Source organism: Xiphophorus hellerii, chromosome 21, assembly GCF_003331165.1.
Source record: "Xiphophorus hellerii strain 12219 chromosome 21, Xiphophorus_hellerii-4.1, whole genome shotgun sequence".
Taxonomy (NCBI): domain Eukaryota; kingdom Metazoa; phylum Chordata; class Actinopteri; order Cyprinodontiformes; family Poeciliidae; genus Xiphophorus; species Xiphophorus hellerii.
This window is the reverse complement of record NC_045692.1, coordinates 6,899,361-6,918,948: the sequence shown is the minus strand read 5'-3', so window position 1 is coordinate 6,918,948 and position 19,588 is coordinate 6,899,361. Positions and strand designations below refer to the sequence as shown.

General features: G+C 38.5%; 3 protein-coding genes across 5 annotated transcripts; 1 reads left to right on the top strand and 2 right to left on the bottom strand.

Annotated features, from left to right (window-relative positions):
* Nucleotides 1–1,154: 1,154 nt before the first annotated feature.
* ncf2 (neutrophil cytosolic factor 2) lies at nt 1,155–9,267 on the top strand. Its single transcript, XM_032551385.1, has 15 exons — nt 1,155–1,358; nt 1,618–1,700; nt 1,868–1,976; nt 3,342–3,476; nt 3,552–3,659; nt 3,823–3,882; nt 4,466–4,509; nt 5,868–6,009; nt 6,823–6,891; nt 7,058–7,112; nt 7,206–7,243; nt 7,336–7,475; nt 7,567–7,672; nt 8,492–8,609; nt 8,693–9,267. The coding sequence occupies exons 1-15, from the start codon at nt 1,185–1,187 to the stop codon at nt 8,782–8,784; spliced, it is 1,473 nt and encodes a 490-aa protein (XP_032407276.1). The 5' UTR covers nt 1,155–1,184; the 3' UTR covers nt 8,785–9,267.
* dph2 (diphthamide biosynthesis 2) lies at nt 8,816–13,508 on the bottom strand. Of its 2 annotated transcripts, none has more exons than XM_032551386.1 (7): nt 13,242–13,508; nt 12,883–13,083; nt 12,678–12,790; nt 11,866–12,086; nt 11,101–11,781; nt 9,293–9,475; nt 8,816–9,147 (listed from the first exon to the last, which is right to left on the bottom strand). In XM_032551386.1, exons 2-7 carry the CDS (start codon nt 13,030–13,032, stop codon nt 9,023–9,025), a joined length of 1,473 nt encoding a protein of 490 aa, XP_032407277.1. In that variant the 5' UTR covers nt 13,033–13,083; nt 13,242–13,508; the 3' UTR covers nt 8,816–9,022. The 2 variants fall into 2 exon arrangements, with proteins under 2 accessions (XP_032407277.1, XP_032407278.1); XM_032551387.1 differs by having other exon boundaries at nt 12,883–13,051.
* A 293-nt stretch (nt 13,509–13,801) lies between these two features.
* On the bottom strand, nt 13,802–18,922 carry mcur1 (mitochondrial calcium uniporter regulator 1). 2 transcript variants are annotated; one of them, XM_032551388.1, is made up of 9 exons: nt 18,470–18,922; nt 17,846–17,962; nt 17,610–17,713; nt 16,630–16,731; nt 16,405–16,446; nt 16,176–16,247; nt 15,290–15,343; nt 15,088–15,202; nt 13,802–14,452 (listed from the first exon to the last, which is right to left on the bottom strand). In XM_032551388.1, exons 1-9 carry the CDS (start codon nt 18,741–18,743, stop codon nt 14,397–14,399), a joined length of 936 nt encoding a protein of 311 aa, XP_032407279.1. In that variant the 5' UTR covers nt 18,744–18,922; the 3' UTR covers nt 13,802–14,396. The 2 variants fall into 2 exon arrangements, with proteins under 2 accessions (XP_032407279.1, XP_032407281.1); XM_032551390.1 differs by lacking the exon at nt 16,630–16,731.
* Nucleotides 18,923–19,588: the final 666 nt, after the last annotated feature.

Sequence of the window (19,588 nt, the reverse complement as noted above, 5' to 3'; positions counted from 1 at the left end):
TATGGTGGCTGCTGCCGAGTTTAAATACGGTAGGTGGTGGTGGCAGCATCATTCTGTGGGAATGCCTCTCTTAAACAGAAAAACAAAATAAATGATGCAGCTTAGTGGGCAAAAAAAACCAAAAAAAAAACCCACAAAAAAACTGATTAATTACCTAGACAACATATTTTTGAAACCACGTATGTGACAATATCACATTTAGAAGGAACCTGCCAAGTTGCAAAATTAAATTAATTTAAAATTAAAACGTATTTATAATTTGCAATACTTAATAAATGTGCTTGTTGCAATTATACAAAAAAAATTATTATAAAATATTATTTTTCCATGTAAAATCAATCTACATATCAATTTCTCACCAGCTTTACTGAGTTTGCATTGAAATGCAACGAATGTCAGACCAAATGGGTAAGCCTGAGGAAAAACATTGTCTCCTCAATTTATTTACTGCTACTTATTTATTAAATGATGTGACGTGTGTAACATGGGTCATCAAGGGCCAAATATCCTGCAGTTTAATAAAATACTAATATCTAATAATTAATATGGATAAAGGTGTCAGTATGTTTTTTTTAAATACATCAAATAAATAATTTATGTATAAATCTTCAAAAACAATTTGAAGTGAATGTAAGCTAAAAGTACGCACAGTTATGAATCATAATCGTCAAAGTCAGTGACGATTATGACTCAAGCTGCCACGAGTTGCTATGCAGGTTAACCAATCAGATATCAGAACACAGAGGCTGTTAAAAGTATCTTATCATAGACTGCAGCAGAGGTAATGTGAAATGATTTAAAAGGAAATATATATGGCTTCGACATAAAACATAACTGTTGAGTGTATTGTGTATCTAATCCCATATTTATACAGCATACAGAGCTTATTTTATTGAACAAATTGAGCACATCATCCCATTTCTAAGTATTTGTTCCATGAAAACTTTGGATTCTTCATGTGACCTTAAATGATGTAGCAGTGACCCCGGATTTAAACACCTTTTTACGACGCACTGCACATATTTCAATACTTCAATATGATGTACTCCATCATATAAATAGCACTTGTTGCGGTGCAGGGAAACTGTCAACACTGCTACGTGTCACCGCACTTCCTGATCTCACGGGTACAAATCAGAAGAGCTTCCCCAATTTGCTCTCAGTGTGCTCTCTGGCCGGCGAACATGTCTTTCGTGGACACCCTGCGGCAGTGGGACGAGGCTGTGACCTGCGCCGACAGACAGGACTGGCCGGAAGCCCTCAGCATCTTCCTGTCCATCCAGGAACCCAACTCCAAAATCTGTTTCGACATCGGCTGCCTCCACCTCCGCAACCAAGACCTGGACGCTGCTGAAAAGGTACGTCTGGAATACACACAGAGTGAAACGCTGGCCACATTTATCCAGAAAGTCACAGATTCTTCCACCAATCAGAGGGTAAAAAAAAAAAAAATCATCCAGGTTCTGCTGGGGTCAGGTGTGAGATGATACAGCAGTGTCTGAAAGTGCGAGTCACCCTGAAAGAAGAAGTAGTTGAACCACTTTTGTTCTTTAAGAGGAAGTTTTTTTTAAGAGTTTTTTTTCTTCTTCTTTTTCTTCTTCTTCTTCTATTTCTTAGGCGTTTGATTGCAGCATACGTAAGGATGAGCACTTGGCAGTCGCCTTCTTTCAAAGAGGAATCACCTTTTACAAACAGAAAAGGCAAGCAGCACGCATCATTTGAACAAATTGCCAACTTTCTGACTGTTTTATTCAAAATAAAAAGAAACTTGGCATATGTTCCGTCCAGTTTGATTCTTGGGCACCACTTATAGATTTACCTGTCAGCGACATGATGTGTTATTTACCCCACACCACTCTGCTTGAAGGTATGAGGAGAGCTCAGCAGATTTCCAGGGAGCTTTTAAAGCTCTCCGAAACAACCAGCTGATCGATTACAAGGCGCTCGGTCTCAGATACATCCTGTATGCATGTGAGGTAAGCAGTTTATATATATATATATGTATATATATATATCCCTCTCCACTCAGCTATTGCCAGAAAGAGCCCAGCTGACTCTCAGTAGTCGTAAAATAAGCAGCAGCATATGCTATACCCTGCAAAATTACTCACATTCCCTGAGATTTTTAAAAAAAAATTTTATTGGGTCACACATAGTTACTATGACGATCAGATCCATCGTCAAGGCCCTGGGCTACAAGAGATGTCTCAGACGTGATGTTAGATTTATAACCGCGACGCTGTTGTGATCAAAAACTGTTTATTTGGATGCATATCGGAAAGTTAAAGTATTTCTTTAAAGAAGATAGTTACCTGTTAGACATTTGAAATGGTTTGCGATTGATCTGCGAATAATTTTTGAACATTAGCTCCGACCAGCAGTTATGTGCCATCCAGTGATGTGGAGCAGACGCTGGCTCTTCCCTGAAACTTAAACAGAAGAAGTTGGTAAACAGCAGATTCTATTTTGAAATGAGTTGCGTAATGTGCCAGGAACACACATTTCGTCCAAATCCTCTCACCCCCCCACCCCTCCTTGGCAGGCTGATAAAGCGCCTGATGACATCAGATTGAGTAACTTCTGTGACCTGACTGAGGTTGAATCAGTGAGGAGTTTATGACTGGCAACGCTGAGAAGCACACAAGTTTTTATCCTTATTTGTATGTATAAATATTTGTAGGGAAGAAACTCCCACTTATCCAGAAAGATGAGTTCTTACGCCGTTTCAAATTGGGTTTCAAATTCAAAAGAGAAACCACACATCCAGAGAGAGAGAGCGCTAAGCTGGTTTTTAAAAGTATTTACTCCTGAATAAACTGCAGGCCACACTTTTCAGACTTTCATTTGTAGGCTATTTCATGTTGGTCATAAAATGCCAACACATTAGATTAATACGTCAAAGGTTGTGGAGGAAATACGACAACATGTGCGAAAGTTCAAGGGTTACGAATAATTTTTGCATGGTGCTGTATGTCCAAATTTATATGGACAGATGTACACTCTATTCTGCTGAACAGCACAACAGCTTACTAAGGCCATTATAGATCGAAGAAAAAAAGAGTCAAATCCCACCAAAATTTTGAGATTAAGCTCAGAAACTTTTGGGGGGGTTTTCTCGCAAATTTTTGACTTTTCGAGTTCAGAAACTTCCACATTTTTTTCTCTAAAATCCCTGAGATTAATCTCACACTTGCTGAGATTTTTTTGGCAGAAATCTACTCCTCCTTTTGCTTTTGCCGTCTTCATCGTCCCTGGTGTGCCGTCATGAGCAAAAAGGGCTTCGAAATAAAAGAGACAAGCTTCTTGCGCAGCATGTGACATTGATAGTTTTGATGCCGCAGGTTCTCCACAACATAGCTCTGGCTGAGGCTCAGCTGGGCAACTGGGAAAACGCCCAGAAAAACCTGGCGAAGGCCCTCGACTACAAAACGGAGGCCAAGCTCAGCGTCATCGACAGAGCTTTGCAGGCGACTCTGGTCAGTCGCCGTGTTTCTGAATCGCACGAATTAAAACTGGTGGGATCTTTGAAAAGGCTTTCTTCTCAATTGCAGAAACGGAAGCTTTTCAAGCTGGTCGAGTTCCCTTCAAAGACTCTGTTCAAACCGAACAAGCACTACGTAGCCGAGCTGGAGAAGAAGGACTATCTGGGCAAAGCAAAGGTATTACAACACGGCTGAGGAACAAACAGAAGCATCCGCTAACTTCTGCTTTTTGGGAATTAGTGTAGATGACTTGTCTTTATGTGGTAGTCACCCAGTTCCTTTTTATTTACAACGATTCTGTGGAAAGATACTTTGATTTTCGTTTGCTTTAAACCCTCAGGTTGTTGCCTCCGTCGTTCCACAAGACGAGTTCTCTGGATTTGCCCCGCTGCAGCCCCAGGTGAGACGTGAGAAAAGATCCTGAACAAATTACACTAGAAATCCAAAATTAACCGATATATGACAGGTTTGGGTCGATGCCAGACTGTCACTTTATAAAAACGTTCAGTACAAAACAAAGACGACTCACAATAAAAGCAAAAATGGGTAATATTTTTTAAAATGTATGAATTATTAACTTTATACTTTTTTTCACTTATTAACTTTTATTTCTATTCTTGCTGTGAGTCAACAGGCTGCACTCACAGTACACTAATATAGAAAGCGAGGCAACCTGGGGTTATGTGCTGGAAAAGATGGAAAAAGGTTCACAACTTTCCAACTGCTAGCCAAACAGGAAGTGATGCGATAATCCTTACCCACAGTTAGTCACTCAAATAAAAACTGAAAAATAAAAAACTGCTGAAATTGATTACTTCCACACAGCCTGTCCTGAACCCTTCACTTCTGTTTGTTTTGATGATTTTCCGTTTTTTGCCGATAAAAATGTAACATTAGAATATTACAGCAGACGAATAAAAACCATTTGACATTCTGATGCATCCGGGTCTGTGTGACTGAACCGTCCTGTGTTCTGTCTAAAGGTTGAAGATGGTCCAGCTGCTCCAAAAGAACCAGAGGTCCTGAGGTATGCAGCACACACTGGAGCGCTGCAGCACCTAAAAACACACTGTTGAATACAAATCACAGACATGATTCCTCAGGACATAATGCTTTCAAATTGTAACGTTTCTGTTCATAGCAAATTCAGAAGAAGAATTATTTGTTTACAAGGCATCTGCAAATTTCAGCAGTTCAAATTTAAGGCTTTTTAAGATCTTTAATGCCACCTTGAATTATATTTAAGATGGGAAAAACTACAAATATAAGGAGTGTTTGGGGGGGAAACCTGCTGCATTACAATCAAGCATAGCAAAAACTGCAAACCGAGTGTGATGCTAATCACATTCGATATGGCGCGCTACAGCCTTAGCCCACATAGTGCCAAGCTTAAATGTTGTTTAGCCCTTGTTTATTGTCAGCCGACTGGCGATAAATTTACACTTACTGATAGGTTTATTTTAGGTCCTAACCTGCAAAGAATCAACCAGAGACACAAATTACTTTTCTGCAGAATAGGAGAGCCGAAAACAGACGCAGATAGCCGCTGTCAAACACTGTTTGTGATCAACTCTACCAGATCTTTCTCTGCATTGCTCTTTATTATGTATAGAAAAAGGAGGTTGGGCTTCTTCACACAGTCACACAGAAAATTGACCAACGATCTTTACAATAGGGTGTTCTGGAACCTTCTGTGGACATGCCCTTACAAGGGCATGAGGCTGACCGCAACCAATCAGTTTCACAGGAAACTGATAACACATGAATGTTTTAACGTTTTTAGCTTCCAGGCAAACATCCTAAACAAAGTTAATAATGTACTACAAAAGATTAATAAAGTACTACAAAAAATTAATAAAGTACTACAAAAGAGAGAAGTCAAGTAAACATAAAACAGAATAATAATATGAAAACATAACTGTTAAAATAAACTCAAAAGTAAATGAAACTAGATAATAATTCTTCTAACACTTACCCATGATAGAGGCAAGAAAGCTAGCAAGAGTCAATTAGCAGCTAGTTGCTGATAGCCGCAACCGCCTCGAGTCACAGAATGCAATGAAGATGTTTGACTGCCACTCAAACTTTTGTGCGACAAAAAAAGTTTAATGAGAAAAAAAAAAATCACATTAAAAAGTATTGCCACAACACAATGTAATACCTATTTAAGGCCAACTTTATTGAAAAATAAATTTAAGATATTTTAAGGCCTCGTTTTAGACACACAAGACAAGACTTTAAGACTTTTTAAGGATCCGCAGACACCCTGCTTTAAACTTATTTTTGTGTAAGTAATGTGCATAAAATCAACCAACAGAACAGTGCTTTCAACATTTTGCTGTGATATCAGATGACTCTGTTTTCTCCATGTTGCTGTTTTCGCAGAGCGCTGGAAGGGGAGGCGCACACAGTGCTGTTTGAGTTTGTTCCAGAGACCAGCGATGAGTTGGCTGTAGTGCCGGGCAACATTGTATTTGTGTTGCAGAAAGGGACCGACAACTGGGCATATGTGGTCTTCAATGAACGGGTACGACCTCGGTCCTGCAGTCTGTGCTCAGAATAGACGCTTGTATTGATTTCTTGTTCCTTTTTTTTTTAAATGCCTATATACAGGGTATGCAGGTTTCAGCAAGTCAAAATTAAGACATTTTAAGATATTTTTAATGTCACCTTAAATCTAGATTTAAAACCAATATATATATATATAAATATAGGGGATGGTTGGGAGATTCTGCTGTATTACAATCAATAATAGCATAGCGTATATTGTAAAATTTCTGGGGTCTATTTGTGGCTACTGGTAGCGCTTTTGTGCATCTTACCCTCCGTCTGTTCGTCCGTCCAGGGGTTTATTAGCAGCCAGTTACCAGTAGCTACAACTGCCTGGAGTCACAGAACCAAGTGACAATGTCTGCGCGTGACTCAAACTTTTGCCTGACAAAAAGCTACATATACAAGACAAAGCTAGATTAAATAGTACTGCCACGACATAAGATCACTTAAGATTTCTAAATAACGTATTTAAGGCTAACTTGCATCTCTTTTGCGAATTTAAGACATTTTAAGAATGTGCGGACACCCTGTGTATATATCACCCTATGGGCACCTCTGGTGAAGTTGTGTAAAGGTTAATCAAGCACAATTAAGGAAAACCTTGTAAAAACCTGAACTTTAATGAAGACAAGTGAACATGCCCTTTAATCATGATAGATGACTTTCATCCACCAACGCAAGAAAGAATATTTATAAAGCTTTTTCAAACATCTTTACCAGAGCTGCAACACTTCATCATAATTCAGCTTTATTAATAAATAGTAATTCAGTGTGATGTCTATTGCAGAAGGGACTCGTTCCGTACAACTACCTGGAGCCTACCCTGGACATCTCCCTGGGTTCTAAAAAAATCAAGGTGTTTATATGAATCATTTCTTGTGCTGTTTGTACTTTTTTTTTTTTTTTTTTGGACACATTTCAACTAACGTCTTCAAATGTCATTTGTCCAAATTTACATTTCTGCGCATACCTGAGTCTTGCTGTAATTTTCATTTTTCTGCATTTGCGATGGAAATCAACAGGGCGTGGCCAGACTTCACAGTCGAGACCCTCCGAGAATACCGGAGAGGATTCAAGGTATGGCATTTTTGATCAAGCAAACCGAGTTTAAAATCCTCTTTTGGTAGAGATGTAAACACTTCTTCTTCTTCTTCATTCTGTACCTGGAAGGTCTTAGTCCTGGCCGCAGCAGGAACACTCAGCAGCAGGTACGCTGACGCTAACCTGTCCAGCACTACAATGATTGCATTGAGATGTTTTAATTTACACATTTCCACTCTATTGTTACCCGATCTCGCAGCCAGAGGACAATTCTTGTTTTGTCAAAATCCGCTTCACCTTCAACTTTGCCGTATCGGTGCCGTCTGGGTCTTCTTACGTGGTTCTGATAGAGAAAATCAGCAAGAAGCTGAATCTCAACTCTACTGCCATCACCTTGAGGTACAAGCTCTGTTTAAACTGTCGTCTGTGTAATTGTTATGGCTGCAAAACGCGCATGTAACAATGCGGGGGGGTTTTTTTGTTTTCCCAGCTCGGATTCTCGGGGGAAAAATCTCATCGATAACAACACGGAGATGGAAGACGTGTGGAGTCGTGCTGAGGATGGGCGCATCATCTTATGGTGTACCACCAAAGAGGTAAGGTGGCGGTTCAGTTTCTGTGACTCGTGACTAGGGTTGCACCGATACATCGGAACCAATCTCCATCGTTTTGGGTGATCGGCAGATAGAAGTGAAACCGATTTTAACCGACCAATACCTAGGTAACACGTGCTTGTGTGCAGCTACCAAGAGTCACCCTACTGTTGCCAACTTAGTGACTTTTTTAGACAAAAAAAAATCCATATCGACCAAAATCAAATCGGTGTACCCCCGGTGGTGGTTTCATAAGAGCATCAATTAAAATCAATATATTCAAAACTATGACTTCATGTACCACTATCTAATTGGTCGAGCAGCATATTTGATAATACCTTTTACTTTTAGAGTGGTAAAAATGTAACTTTTCAGAAGGAAAAAATAATTCATATCGGAAGCATTTTAAAGATCGGTGATCATCCAGAAGAGTGCAATCGGTGCAGCCCAGTTTGTGACAGAACTTAATTAATCTTACATGTAAGTTTTCAATCAATATCTTCTAAACGAACATGAACACAGTTGAATTTTTACTTGTGTAGAGAATGCTAACACAGAGATCCAGCATATTTCAAATGAAAAAAATCCCAAATCTCTAGAGTTCTCCGTCCTTAACGTTCACTTGAAAACATATTAAAGTTCACCAAGAATCTATAGCAGAAACTTCTTCAGCTTTTTCCAACATGACACTTTTGTTCTTTCTTGATCAGAACACATTCTAAATTCAGGCAAGGGAAAAAATAACGGACTAGATTCTTCAGTCATTCTGAAGTTTTGACTTAAAAAATAAAAAAAAAGAGCAAGTGCGTTTTGCAATTACAGCAAAGTGATGGAAAGCCACAGAAGGAGGTTTACTTGGTGGCGCTTCACTCCTACAACTCTTCGAACCCAGAAGACCTGAGCCTCCAGGAAGGAGATAAAATCAAATTGCTCTCCAAAGGTGAGTTTCAAATCATTTCAACATGTTGCAAAATCTGTCGTATTAAAATAATACACACTCTGTCTCTCTTTTTCTCTGTGTAGTAAACCAGGATTGGTTGGAAGGGCAGTGTAATGGGAACACTGGTATATTCCCTGCATCATTTGCAACAGAAGTTCCTGTGGATGGACAATGACTTAATGCAAATTGAATTTTTATTATTATTATTTTTTAATTGTACACAAGGCAGAAAATAAGAAATAATTGTAATCGGTGACTTGAGTCGTGTTACATTCAGGTATTCATTAAATATTACTGAAATATAAAGTGATGCCGGGTGGTATTTCAGAAAAATGCCAAACATTTAGCTTCTAGTGATATAATTGCATAAATTTATACGGAGTCCATTCGAAAATGAATAAGTTGCGGCATCATCAAGGCGCTCCTTCGTCTTCGTAGGCGATAGCTATGCCTCTCCTGCCCTGCACTGCCTTTACTACAGGAGTTTCCCCCAGCTTCTGCTCCAGGCCTCGCCAGCTTCGACCCGCCAGGAAAGACGCTAGAAAACAACAGTAAGAGCGTATTCACAAGACCGTAGATAATCCACTGTGTCAAAGCTTTGGACATGCTGTTAAAAAAAAAAAAAAAAAAAAAAAAGAAGGAGCAATAAATAAGTATACTGGATGTCTCTGGCTGTTCTGTACCTGCTGAGTTCGCGTCGGCCACAGTCGTAGTCTGGTTCCTCAGCACCACAGAGGACCCGAAGGAGGAGTCCGCGGGCTCGCCGCTCGGCGGGTTCCGACTCCGCAGCGCTCCGGTTATCAACGATACGTCGGTTTCGTCGTCGCCTTCCTGCTGATCGGCCATCGGCACGTGACTCTGTCCACCTGACCCAAGGATTAAAAAAAAAAAGAAAAAAAGTTGATAAAGGATAGAAATGGCAGACGTGAAATGATGTTTGCGATTTTTATTTTCCCTCAAAATAAAAAGAAACATCCTGGCAGGAACTTCATTTGCAAGCAGAGACGAATCAGAAGGCCGATGAAGAGGAGGGAACGTTAATGTTCCCTCGGTAATGGGAAACCTCTCCATATAGTTTTTGTTAAAGCCGTCAAAATGTGATCAAGATTCGAGTTCATGTTCTTCTTCTTTTCTAAATTAAATACTTTTCCAGAGTTTACAGCCAGCATTTATAAAAAATATTACAAAATGTATCGTTAATGAGTTAGTTTTGATTAATTACATCAATTTTGATGAGTTACAAAATTTGAACAAAATCACATTTATTTTTTTATTCGTTCATTTTATTTGATTTTTTATTATACAAAAGTTCTGGTCGCGTTTCTGGTACGCCCATAAATCTGACACACAAGCGAGGGAGGCCAGAAAGGACTATTGTTGTGAGAAAGTTGTGCTAAAAGGAGTTAGCCTGTCAGCGAAGCTACTCTAGCCTAAAATATTATATCAATGCTAAACATTTTCCACAGAAGTATTTTTCCAAAGAAGTTTCATGAATGATCAGGGGTTCATAACACCCCTGAAAGCTGAATGGACATAAAAATCACTTTGCGCTAATCTGACGGTTGAATAAACTAAATAACAAATTAAAAACAATAAATACATGTTGCCCATATGTCTATAACTTGGCAGCAAAAAGGAATTTTGATTTGAAATTGTTGCCGATATACAGTAGATTTAATTAAAATGCAATTAAGTCATTTTTTTTTTTATTATTGTGTTCCACCATAAATAAAAATACAAAAGGTGATTTGTATAAAACAGAAGCTCATCTGCTATTTGAATTTATAGCCGATATTTCAGACTTTAGATTATGAACATATACCAAGGGTGTGAATCGCATTGTGACATTTCGCCATTTCTTTTTTGACGACTGTCATGTAATTAATGAGAATGTTTGACATTAACAGACTTGACTGATATATGGATGAATGGACAGATTGAGGTAGTCAGCCACGCCCATGTTTCATCCACATTGGAATGCTTTTCCCTGTTAAGGCCCAATCAGGGGCCATAATCCCTGATTGGGGTGCATTTCTCCATCATGCACCGACGGGGAATTATATTAGTTCTCCATTAGTGCATGTTTGGCTTCTAATGTTACACGGCATGGACAGACAAAGTTATGGATGGATGGAAGCATACTGACCTCAAAGTGCGTTGGATTTTGACGGATGAATGAAAGATCGGATGGATTAACATTTTTTATGCTTACTGACATAATGCATAGAAAGATTAACTATGAAAGGAGAAGGACAGATGAACTTACTTCAAGAAATTCATATTGTATCACATTGCCAAGGAGATTGGAAATAAAAAATATTTTCCATACTAAGATCTGGAGATTCTACACTCTTCCGGACTTTTCAGGACTACATCGTAACCCTTGTGTATAAGCTAATCTGATTAAATCTACCAAACAATCCATTGTCTGGTTCGGGGCTAACGGCTCCTCTTAGCTTCCAAACAATTACTCCATAAACTGCAATCAAACCTGGAAGAAGATGTCGAAAATCCGTGACGTATTCCTCGGACCACTCCCTCTTCCTGTTGCAAGCCACCTCCATCTCGAACGGCGTCACCACGGGCTTGTAGAACTCGCTGGAGTCCAGCAGCGAGTTCTCGGGACACGCGATTAGCACGAAGATGTCGATCTCCAGAAAGTTCGCTAGTTTGGGAACGTTGAGCTTCCCCATGGCGAACATGTAGCTCTTCTTGCCGGCTCTGCGAAGAGTCTCTTTGAGTTGCTGGATGATGGCGAGGTAGTCGGCCACGCCCAGGGTGCCGACGAGGATGCCGACCACGTTAGCGTCTTTGGCCCTTTCGATGGCATAGTAGCGTTTCATGAGAGCACGGTTGACGTTCACAGACTCCAGCCTTCCCGTCATTGAGACAGGATCGAAAGAACAAAACGAGCAGCGATTCCAGGTCATCATGAAGTTTCGTAAAGTGGCTCCCTCCTGGCCTACATAGAACATACGGTAATCCGTTAGAGATGAACCACTTTTTAAGGAGAACCGTCGTCCGAATTGACAAATGGTCTGGCTGTTGTCATCCTCAGATGGACGGGTTTCTTTATCGATCCGTCCATGACTGTAACAGTTTTCCCCTTCAACAACAAGCTCAGTGACTACAAGGTTTGGATACTCTGGTGAGAGGAGCGTCCGAAGATCACCTGGAAAAGAGAAGAAGATGAAGAAATTTACAAAAGGAAGTGAAATTTAACCAAGAAATTAATGTTTTCCTGGGAAAAACTTGCCAATAGCGTGATCGTAGTTGACGTCATAAAGGAGGAGGATGTGCGTCTGTGTGTCCGCGTAAAGGTCCCTGAAAGAGGCGGCGCACTTCTCCACATCCAGGGTCCGTCTCTCAAAGACGTACATGACAGGAAGTCGTTTGGACGGGCTGAGGCAGGCGTTGCCGTAGTGAACGATGCAGTCGGCGCCGACGTGTTCTGCTGCTACCTCGTCGACACAGCAGCTGCTCAATAAGAATGAAAGGAACCACACGAGTTAATTTCAGACTGGAAATTATTTCATCCAACTTAAATTTAAAAAACAACAACCAGAATAGAAGGTCTGTAATATAGATTCTAATTCAATACCTACAGTCCCTCCAGTTCTTCACCCAGATCTCCATATTTTTTTCATGCTAAGGCATTTCTGTTAATATCTTACAAATTTTCCTCAAAAATGGTTGAAACATTTGCTTTAAGTGACTGCTAACTCCCACCTGCAGGTGACAGTATTTCTTACTTTCACTACACTGCTGACTCAACTTTAATTGATATAAAGTTATAGCTCATGATCTATATGGCCCCGATACAATTTTAATAATTTAAGTTCTATACAGAATAAAATTGAGGTCCAATCTGACTGTGTGCTGTTGTTTTCCATCATCCTGTTCTCCTAGATGTAGACTTTTGTAGCGCTTAAATGAGGAAATATCCTAAAAAGTTTATTGGATATATTTCTAAAATAACCCCACGAAATCCGTGATTTTGTTTGCAAAAAAAAAAGAATCCCAAAGAATAGTTGTGAAATACTGGAGAAGTTGAACAGATCATAGTACCTGCCATAGGAGGTGTCTCCCAAAATAAACGTTTTGGCTCGACTGTTTCTCTCAATCTCCGCAGCCACAGCGGCCGAGTCGACCAGCAGCTCATCGGGAAACTGCAGAGCAACCTGAAAAAAAAAACAACAAAAAACACACAGGAACCACAATTATCTACCTTTCATCCAGTGTTTAAAACAGCGTAAGGTTTTTTAAATGCTACCTTTCCAAAGTGATGCTCGCTGATGAAGGCGCATGTCCTCGTAATCTGATACAACTCGGCGAGTTTTTCAGCAGGGGTGTTTTCCTTCAGGCTAACGTCGACCACACGCTGAATCACAGTCTCCGAGCTGCTACTGAACGCATCAGCCATGACAGTACGCTACAAATGTCTTCGAAAACAAATGTTTTAAGGTTCACACTACTAGACGTAAATCATACAAAAACAAAAGTAGTCAGGACGATCTAACACTGTCCCTGGTAGCTAAAAAAAATAAAATAAAATAAATATCATATTTCACTGTAACAATTATACAAATTAAATTGTTACAAGCTGGTATTTCCATGTAATATGTAACTTACAGCGAAGTATCATGTGGGTAGTTTTGCTACAATCTTTACATGCTTGTCGGAAATGTAAACACGTGTCCAGAGTACAACGGGAGGGAGAGGTAGGAGCACTTCCGGTTCAGGTACTTTTCAAAATAAAATCCAAACCTTTCTCGCGCTTTAAACCAGGAGCGGGAAGTTGTAGAAAGTCACCCAAGGACCAATTAGCATTGAACCAATTTGATTAGTAACGCCATGAAGTCCGTTTTTGCGTGTTTATTTATACAAACACGTGAGAACTTCTAGTCTACATGGATAATTATCGAAATATTGCTTTCCAAGCTCTGCCATACTTGACAAAAAAAGTATTTATACTGTACAGCATATCGACAACTCGTGGGCGACACCACCAGAGTTTGGTCAATTGCAACTTTATTTTAATTAAATAAACATCATCAGAAAATGAATTCAACAGACATTAGTAATATAACATGTACAGCGTGATATGCATAAAAACATGCATAGGGTACAAAAATATACTTACTTTTTAAAATGATTCGATTACAGAATTGGCTTTGTTGAAACTTTGTAAAAAATAAAATTAAAATAAAAGTACAACTTCTACCAGCAGAATAACTAATATGCACCTACTCGTAATACATTTATAATCGTCAAAAGGTTTTACTGATGATGAGATGAGATTCACTAAAACAAAATAATGATATCACTAAGAGTTCATCACTATTCAATTACAGGTACGTGGAAATTTCTTGTACTTTCAGTACATCACAATATCATTTGAGTTGTTTTTGTTGTCTTGAGTGTGCAGAGGAAATAAGCCGTCATTATGAATAAATACCGGTAGGAAATAAATGTATCTATCACTGTAGAGAAACTTAAAACCATTGTAAGTAACACACAACTGGTTTTTACAGGTAGGAAATGCAAAGTATTAGTGAAAGAAAGAGAATATGTTATTAACTGAAACCAAAAAGCGTAAAAATAAGAACTGTTTTTTTTTTTTTTAGACGCCACAATTTTTGGATTGTCCATAAATAAAAAAAAAGAATGGGAATGAAATGACATAATTGAGATTCGTCATGAAACAGCTGCTCTTTAGCTGGTATAAGTTCCTTGGCTTCTCTGTCGGCATCGTTGCAATCGACAGTAGTCGCCGTTAACTTTCTCTCACATCCAAATACGATAAAAACCCAAAACCACAGTGAGGCAGGTGAACACCGAACCTGGAGGATAAAGACAAACGGGAAGAAGTCATTATTAAAGAGCAAGAGAAAGCATGAAGAAGGCAGTGTCTGATTACATGTACAACAGTCTTTCTGGTTGCATCACTGAAGAGGTCACATAACGATTGTTGGACTGAAATAGATTAGAGAAAATTATTCATTTAATTGGAATAATTACTTTATTGAAAAAATATTAAGTAGATTATTTTCCAGAGGCCCCAAATGGGTTCCTGAAATTTAAGCACTTATGAATACTATAGTGTATTAGGACCATTGTTGAAAAAAAAAAAACAACAAAAAAACAACAACAAAAACAATGGAGTTTTTTGGCAAAAAACACTCAGAAATTATTTTTTAGGGGGAAAAAAGCAGGGAAATTTCTGAGTTTCAAAAATCTAAAAACTTAAAAAATGTCCTTGTTTTTTCTAGAAAATCTCTGAGATTAATCTCACAATTTCTGAGTTTCCTCTCAGACATTTTCAACTTTCCCAAATCACAAATGTCCTCGTCTTCTCTTGAAAATTGAAAATAATGGCAACATTTCTGAATTATTTTTTTTTGTTTTGTTTTTAGTGTTGAAAGATTCCAAAACACTGGCACATTTTTCCTAACTCCAATAAATTACAATTTCCTACCAGCAAGATATTTGATGGTATCCAGTTTATGAGACTCCAGCATGGTTTTCAGACCGGCTACTTCAGTGTCTATTTTCATGTTTATTTGGGTTAGATGGCGATCCTGCTCTGCCGTCTGTACAAAAATGCAATTGGAACAAATACAATAAATAATATGTTTTAAAAAACTGCATGTTTATAGCATTTTAAAATATATACAAACCATTTCCAGAATTTCAGTTCTCGTTTCCAGAAGCTTCTTCTCATGTCCTGCTTTCTGGAAATAAGAAGATTTTAGGTTTAATGTTTTAATGCTGCCATGCCTAGATTAAATAAATGGGTAATTAACAGACTTTTGCCACATACAGAACGTGATGCTGACATTTTAATCTGTACTGGAGCAGAGAGTAGGCTGAGGATCTGGATTAAGTTATATTAACCCAATTTTTAAGCCTAAAACTCATAAATTCAGACTTTGAAAGCAGAATCCCTGGTCTCTATTAGTAAAAAAAATTAAAAATAGCAGTAAAACTAATGTTCAGCCACCATATTTGAATGCCAAGCTTTAACCACAAACATGTCTGATGTCGAAGTCCAGGCCAGGTTTTCGAATCTGTTTTTAACTGGCAACAAATGTCGTGTTTACATCCGGAGCTAAACCGGATTAAAGCAATTATCCTTAAGACACAGAGAGACAACAATACCGGGAAAGGTCAACATGAACTTTATTTATTAGTGGAAAAAGACTGTTTCATTAAAATAATTTCATTAAACATTAATAACTGAGAGCCAAAGGAATATTTACCTCAATAAATAAATCCAGTGATATCTCTGTCAGTGATGAGGAAAATGCTGCTGTAACTTTTCAAAAATGTTTTCTTATGCAATAAACATTTTAAGTTCCTTCAAAGGGAAAGATTTGGGGGAAATCATCTAAATCACCTACAAATCTGCCTAGATGTGCGTAGCTCTGACTGAAATCAGCATTTTCTGACTATTTTTGAAGAGAGCCAAGAGTGTTTAGTGAGTGTTTATTAATCAGTTTGCCATATTTAGTATAGATCTAAATACTTTAGAGAAATTTGTCTGAACCCGGCTGTAAAACTCACCAGCTCTTTTGCGCGGCTTTTCTCCAAATTCAGGTCCAAAATATTATTCGAGCGTACTTTGTTCATCACATCCTGCCGGGCGGGAGAGGAGGGGGAAAACCAGAGGGGGGGAAATATTGCCGAGTTTTAATTAAAAAGAACTAAATTAAAACCCATTTTCTTTACACGGTTTCTATGAAGGTGTTAATAAAACAACAGGTTTAAAAAGAAAATACACATAAGCACTCACAGCCAGCTGGCCTTTGAGCTGGAACAACTGGATCTTGAGTTTCTGAGAAATAGCAACAACAACAAAAATTTACCGAAGCCGTCAGACCAGAAACGTAACACGAAACACTCCACAGTCATTTAGATGAATCTCTACCAAAAAAGCAAGATAAGCTTTGGTTCATGTTGTAAACCAGCTGGTTTGAGCACAAAGGTAGGTCAAAAAAGCTCGATAATCGCTTTTTACCTCATTTTCTGTGAGAAGAGTGGAGAACTCGCTCTTCTCAAGGATAATCATGTCCTTTTTTACAACTGCTATTTTAGACATTACTTGCTGCAACATGATTTCCTGTAAAAAAAAAAAAATACACAGAACAATTAAAAAGCGACTTTGATTGTCGTTGGTGCACATGGCAGTCCAATACAATTTAGTTGGCATCGTACTCTGTTTAATGTGTGTGTAACATAAAACAGTCATGATTCAATTGCAAAAATAAACACAAAGTTGGGGGTTGGGGGGAAGACTTATTGCAGGGGTGTCCAAAGTGCGGGCCGCGGGCCATGTGTGGCCCTTGAAACGACTTTGGGTGGCCCTTGATCAGAAATCAAGAATAGCCTAAATTTGGATTTGCCAGTTCAGGAAGTGGATACAGATTTAAAAACAATGTTAGGATGCAGCCTTTCAAAAAAAAAACAGACAAATTAGGATACTAAAATGGAAAATGTAAGGTGCAACACAAGTTTTTTTGCTTTTAATTTGATGTAATTTTTTTTTGTAAAAACAACCATTTTTACTCAAATGTAGACTTGGGCATCCCTGTTCAATGAACTATTCAAAATGAAGCAAGAGTGAGCCATGTACTGTTCTGGTTGCCAAAAAGACAAACAAAAAATGTAGAAAAATATGATCAACATGAAAAAAATTAGGATACAGTTTGTTGTTGTTATTATTAGAATTTTTTTTTATCTGGCAAACCCATAAAGCATTTTGTTTGTGTTATCCATCACTTACCTGGAGAAATGTGACTGCCGTCATGTTTAGTTTTCAGGTAAAAATGAAAAGATAAGATAGTTTTTGCAATTATTATTAAAAATAAAAATACTAAAAAGTTTGTGACCCCCCCCAGACTTCTTTCAGCTTGACCTTTTTGGCAAAAAAAGTTTGGATACCCATTCATTTAGTGCTTGTTAAATATGGCGTGCATAATCAGTCTTATAGGGTCTCACCTGTTGCACTTTGGTCACCATGTCAGTATAAACCAAATCCATGTTGGAGTTTGTCGTCCCGATCAGAACTTTAACCAACACTTCAGCTTGCTGAGGGCTGAATCCTAATCATACATATACATACATACATATATATATAAATGGAAATTACAATTACTGGTTTACATTTTTAAAAAAGTAATAATTCAACACTTCAAAAACATGCAAGTTGCATGTTTTGCAATATCCGAACAAACCGTTTTCCTCAAGGAGTCGCACAACTGCGTGAGTGTCAAAAAACAGCTTGCGGCCTTCGGCTTTCGGTATGTCTGGTTTCAGATCGTATTGGAAGACCCTGGAGGAGGTATTCAGTTCTGAAGGGGGGAAAAAAACAAAACCAAATATATCTTTTTAAAAAATTATATTTATATTTAACATTCAGCTGGGTACAGGAGTGGATGAATATTTAAATTTGATTTAGTTTTGTAAATTGTTGCACAAACACACCTGGAATGGGAGCAATAAGTTTGTGTTATGGAAACAAAATGTGTTATATGGTTATGGGTTGATATTAAAACAGCAAAAAGGCTTTGAAGTAGCCCGCGTGTGCTGACTAATAGATATTGAGGCATTCACGAAATGGCTAACCTCGGAAAACATGTCTTTTAAGCTCTTTATGTCATGAAGTCATCAATGTGACCTCAACTGACCTAAAGAGCTTTTATTTTGAAAAACCTTCCGTACGCGTTCAAAACTTACGTTTTAAACAAAGTGAAACTTCCGTGTTAGGAGTTTTAATTGTCCAGAGTAGGCTCAATACTGCATGTTATCACATTTTAGACCAGAATAAACTCAGTGACCGTACAAGCTAGCAGCTTTACCTCGTACGGACATGTTTGTCAGGGCAGAGAAACCCGTAACCTTCCGTCCTGGAGCTCCTCTCCATGTCAGTGGCTGCGGCTCACAGTTAGACGCAGATGTAGCGGTGATAACTGAGGTGCTGCCAGCTGTCAGACTCAACAGAACCGGGGAAATGCTCGATGCCAGTGCTGCTGCAAACCTGCCAGCGGTGTCGTGGATTAAAGTAGTGGGGTCAAAGCGCCTCTGTGATTGGCTCAGACGGAAGAGCTTCAGCGGCTGCTGCTTCAGCACCATGGTCAAGGTTTGCGTCGTTGTGCAGAAAGTCCTGCCCAAGGCGGAACCTCCGTCTGTTCAAAATCTCCGAAGTGTTGATGTCGCCTTTTCGTTTGGTCATCGCCGCATTTCACCCAGTAAACGAGCCATTGTTGATCAAGTTTGATGTGTATACCATGCAAACTTCCTGCCTCGCCTGTCAAAATAAAGCGCACAACACGCTCTGAAAGAAGACGTTTGAAATTGCAGTTTGTATGATTACAAATATATTTTAAAATTATGCCAGACTTTTCCCAATATTTCAAACACAAAGAAAGCTATATTTATACTTATGTAGACCTATATTTCATATTTAAATATGTAGTAATTCCTGTGCTTACAGGAGGTGAACGCATAAAGAACATCTGGACAACATGATCGCTAAGCCTAGAAGACGTGAACATCTGTCTATAGGTTCCGCTTCTGCAGATAAATTGCTAAAAGTATTTACTAAACTATTTGTCTAATCTTCTTTCATTGTACACCATGAGGACATTGGAAATGTGGTTCATTTCAAAGGTGGGGACTGAGAAGTGATACCTAAAATTCTTCAGAATTACCTAAATCGAAGCTTTCATAATACAGTACAGCAACACAGAATGAATATTCCTATTGTACATTTTCCCTGTATAGATCAAGCATTAGCAATCATTTGAATCCAAAGAGACATATTTGCCCTTACCCATAATAATTACTAATTTGTCTAGAACTGCAAAACCTACACAATAACAGTAACTGGTTAATTAAAAAATAATACACGACATAACAAAACTCAATGACCAATGTTTACACTGTTTTTTTTATTTCTTTCTCTGACAGGAATCCTG

What these genes read in the sequence shown, in the direction of transcription:
- dph2 (XM_032551386.1), bottom strand. Translation starts at nt 13,032, where the DNA reads ATGGCTGATGCGTTCAGTAGCAGCTCGGAGACTGTGATTCAGCGTGTG. An exon ending in GCGAGCATCACTTTGGAAAG is followed by an intron (nt 12,791 to 12,882) that starts GTAGCATTTAAA and finishes TTTTTTTTTCAG; the next exon opens with GTTGCTCTGCAGTTTCCCGA. An exon ending in CAACTACGATCACGCTATTG is followed by an intron (nt 11,782 to 11,865) that starts GCAAGTTTTTCC and finishes TCTCTTTTCCAG; the next exon opens with GTGATCTTCGGACGCTCCTC.
- mcur1 (XM_032551388.1), bottom strand. Translation starts at nt 18,743, where the DNA reads ATGGTGCTGAAGCAGCAGCCGCTGAAGCTCTTCCGTCTGAGCCAATCA. An exon ending in TGGTGACCAAAGTGCAACAG is followed by an intron (nt 16,732 to 17,609) that starts GTGAGACCCTAT and finishes TTTTTTTTACAG; the next exon opens with GAAATCATGTTGCAGCAAGT. An exon ending in AGCTCAAAGGCCAGCTGGCT is followed by an intron (nt 16,248 to 16,404) that starts GTGAGTGCTTAT and finishes CCCGCCCGGCAG; the next exon opens with GATGTGATGAACAAAGTACG.
- ncf2 (XM_032551385.1), top strand. Translation starts at nt 1,185, where the DNA reads ATGTCTTTCGTGGACACCCTGCGGCAGTGGGACGAGGCTGTGACCTGC. An exon ending in ACCTTTTACAAACAGAAAAG is followed by an intron (nt 1,701 to 1,867) that starts GCAAGCAGCACG and finishes CTCTGCTTGAAG; the next exon opens with GTATGAGGAGAGCTCAGCAG. An exon ending in ATGTGGTCTTCAATGAACGG is followed by an intron (nt 6,010 to 6,822) that starts GTACGACCTCGG and finishes TGTCTATTGCAG; the next exon opens with AAGGGACTCGTTCCGTACAA.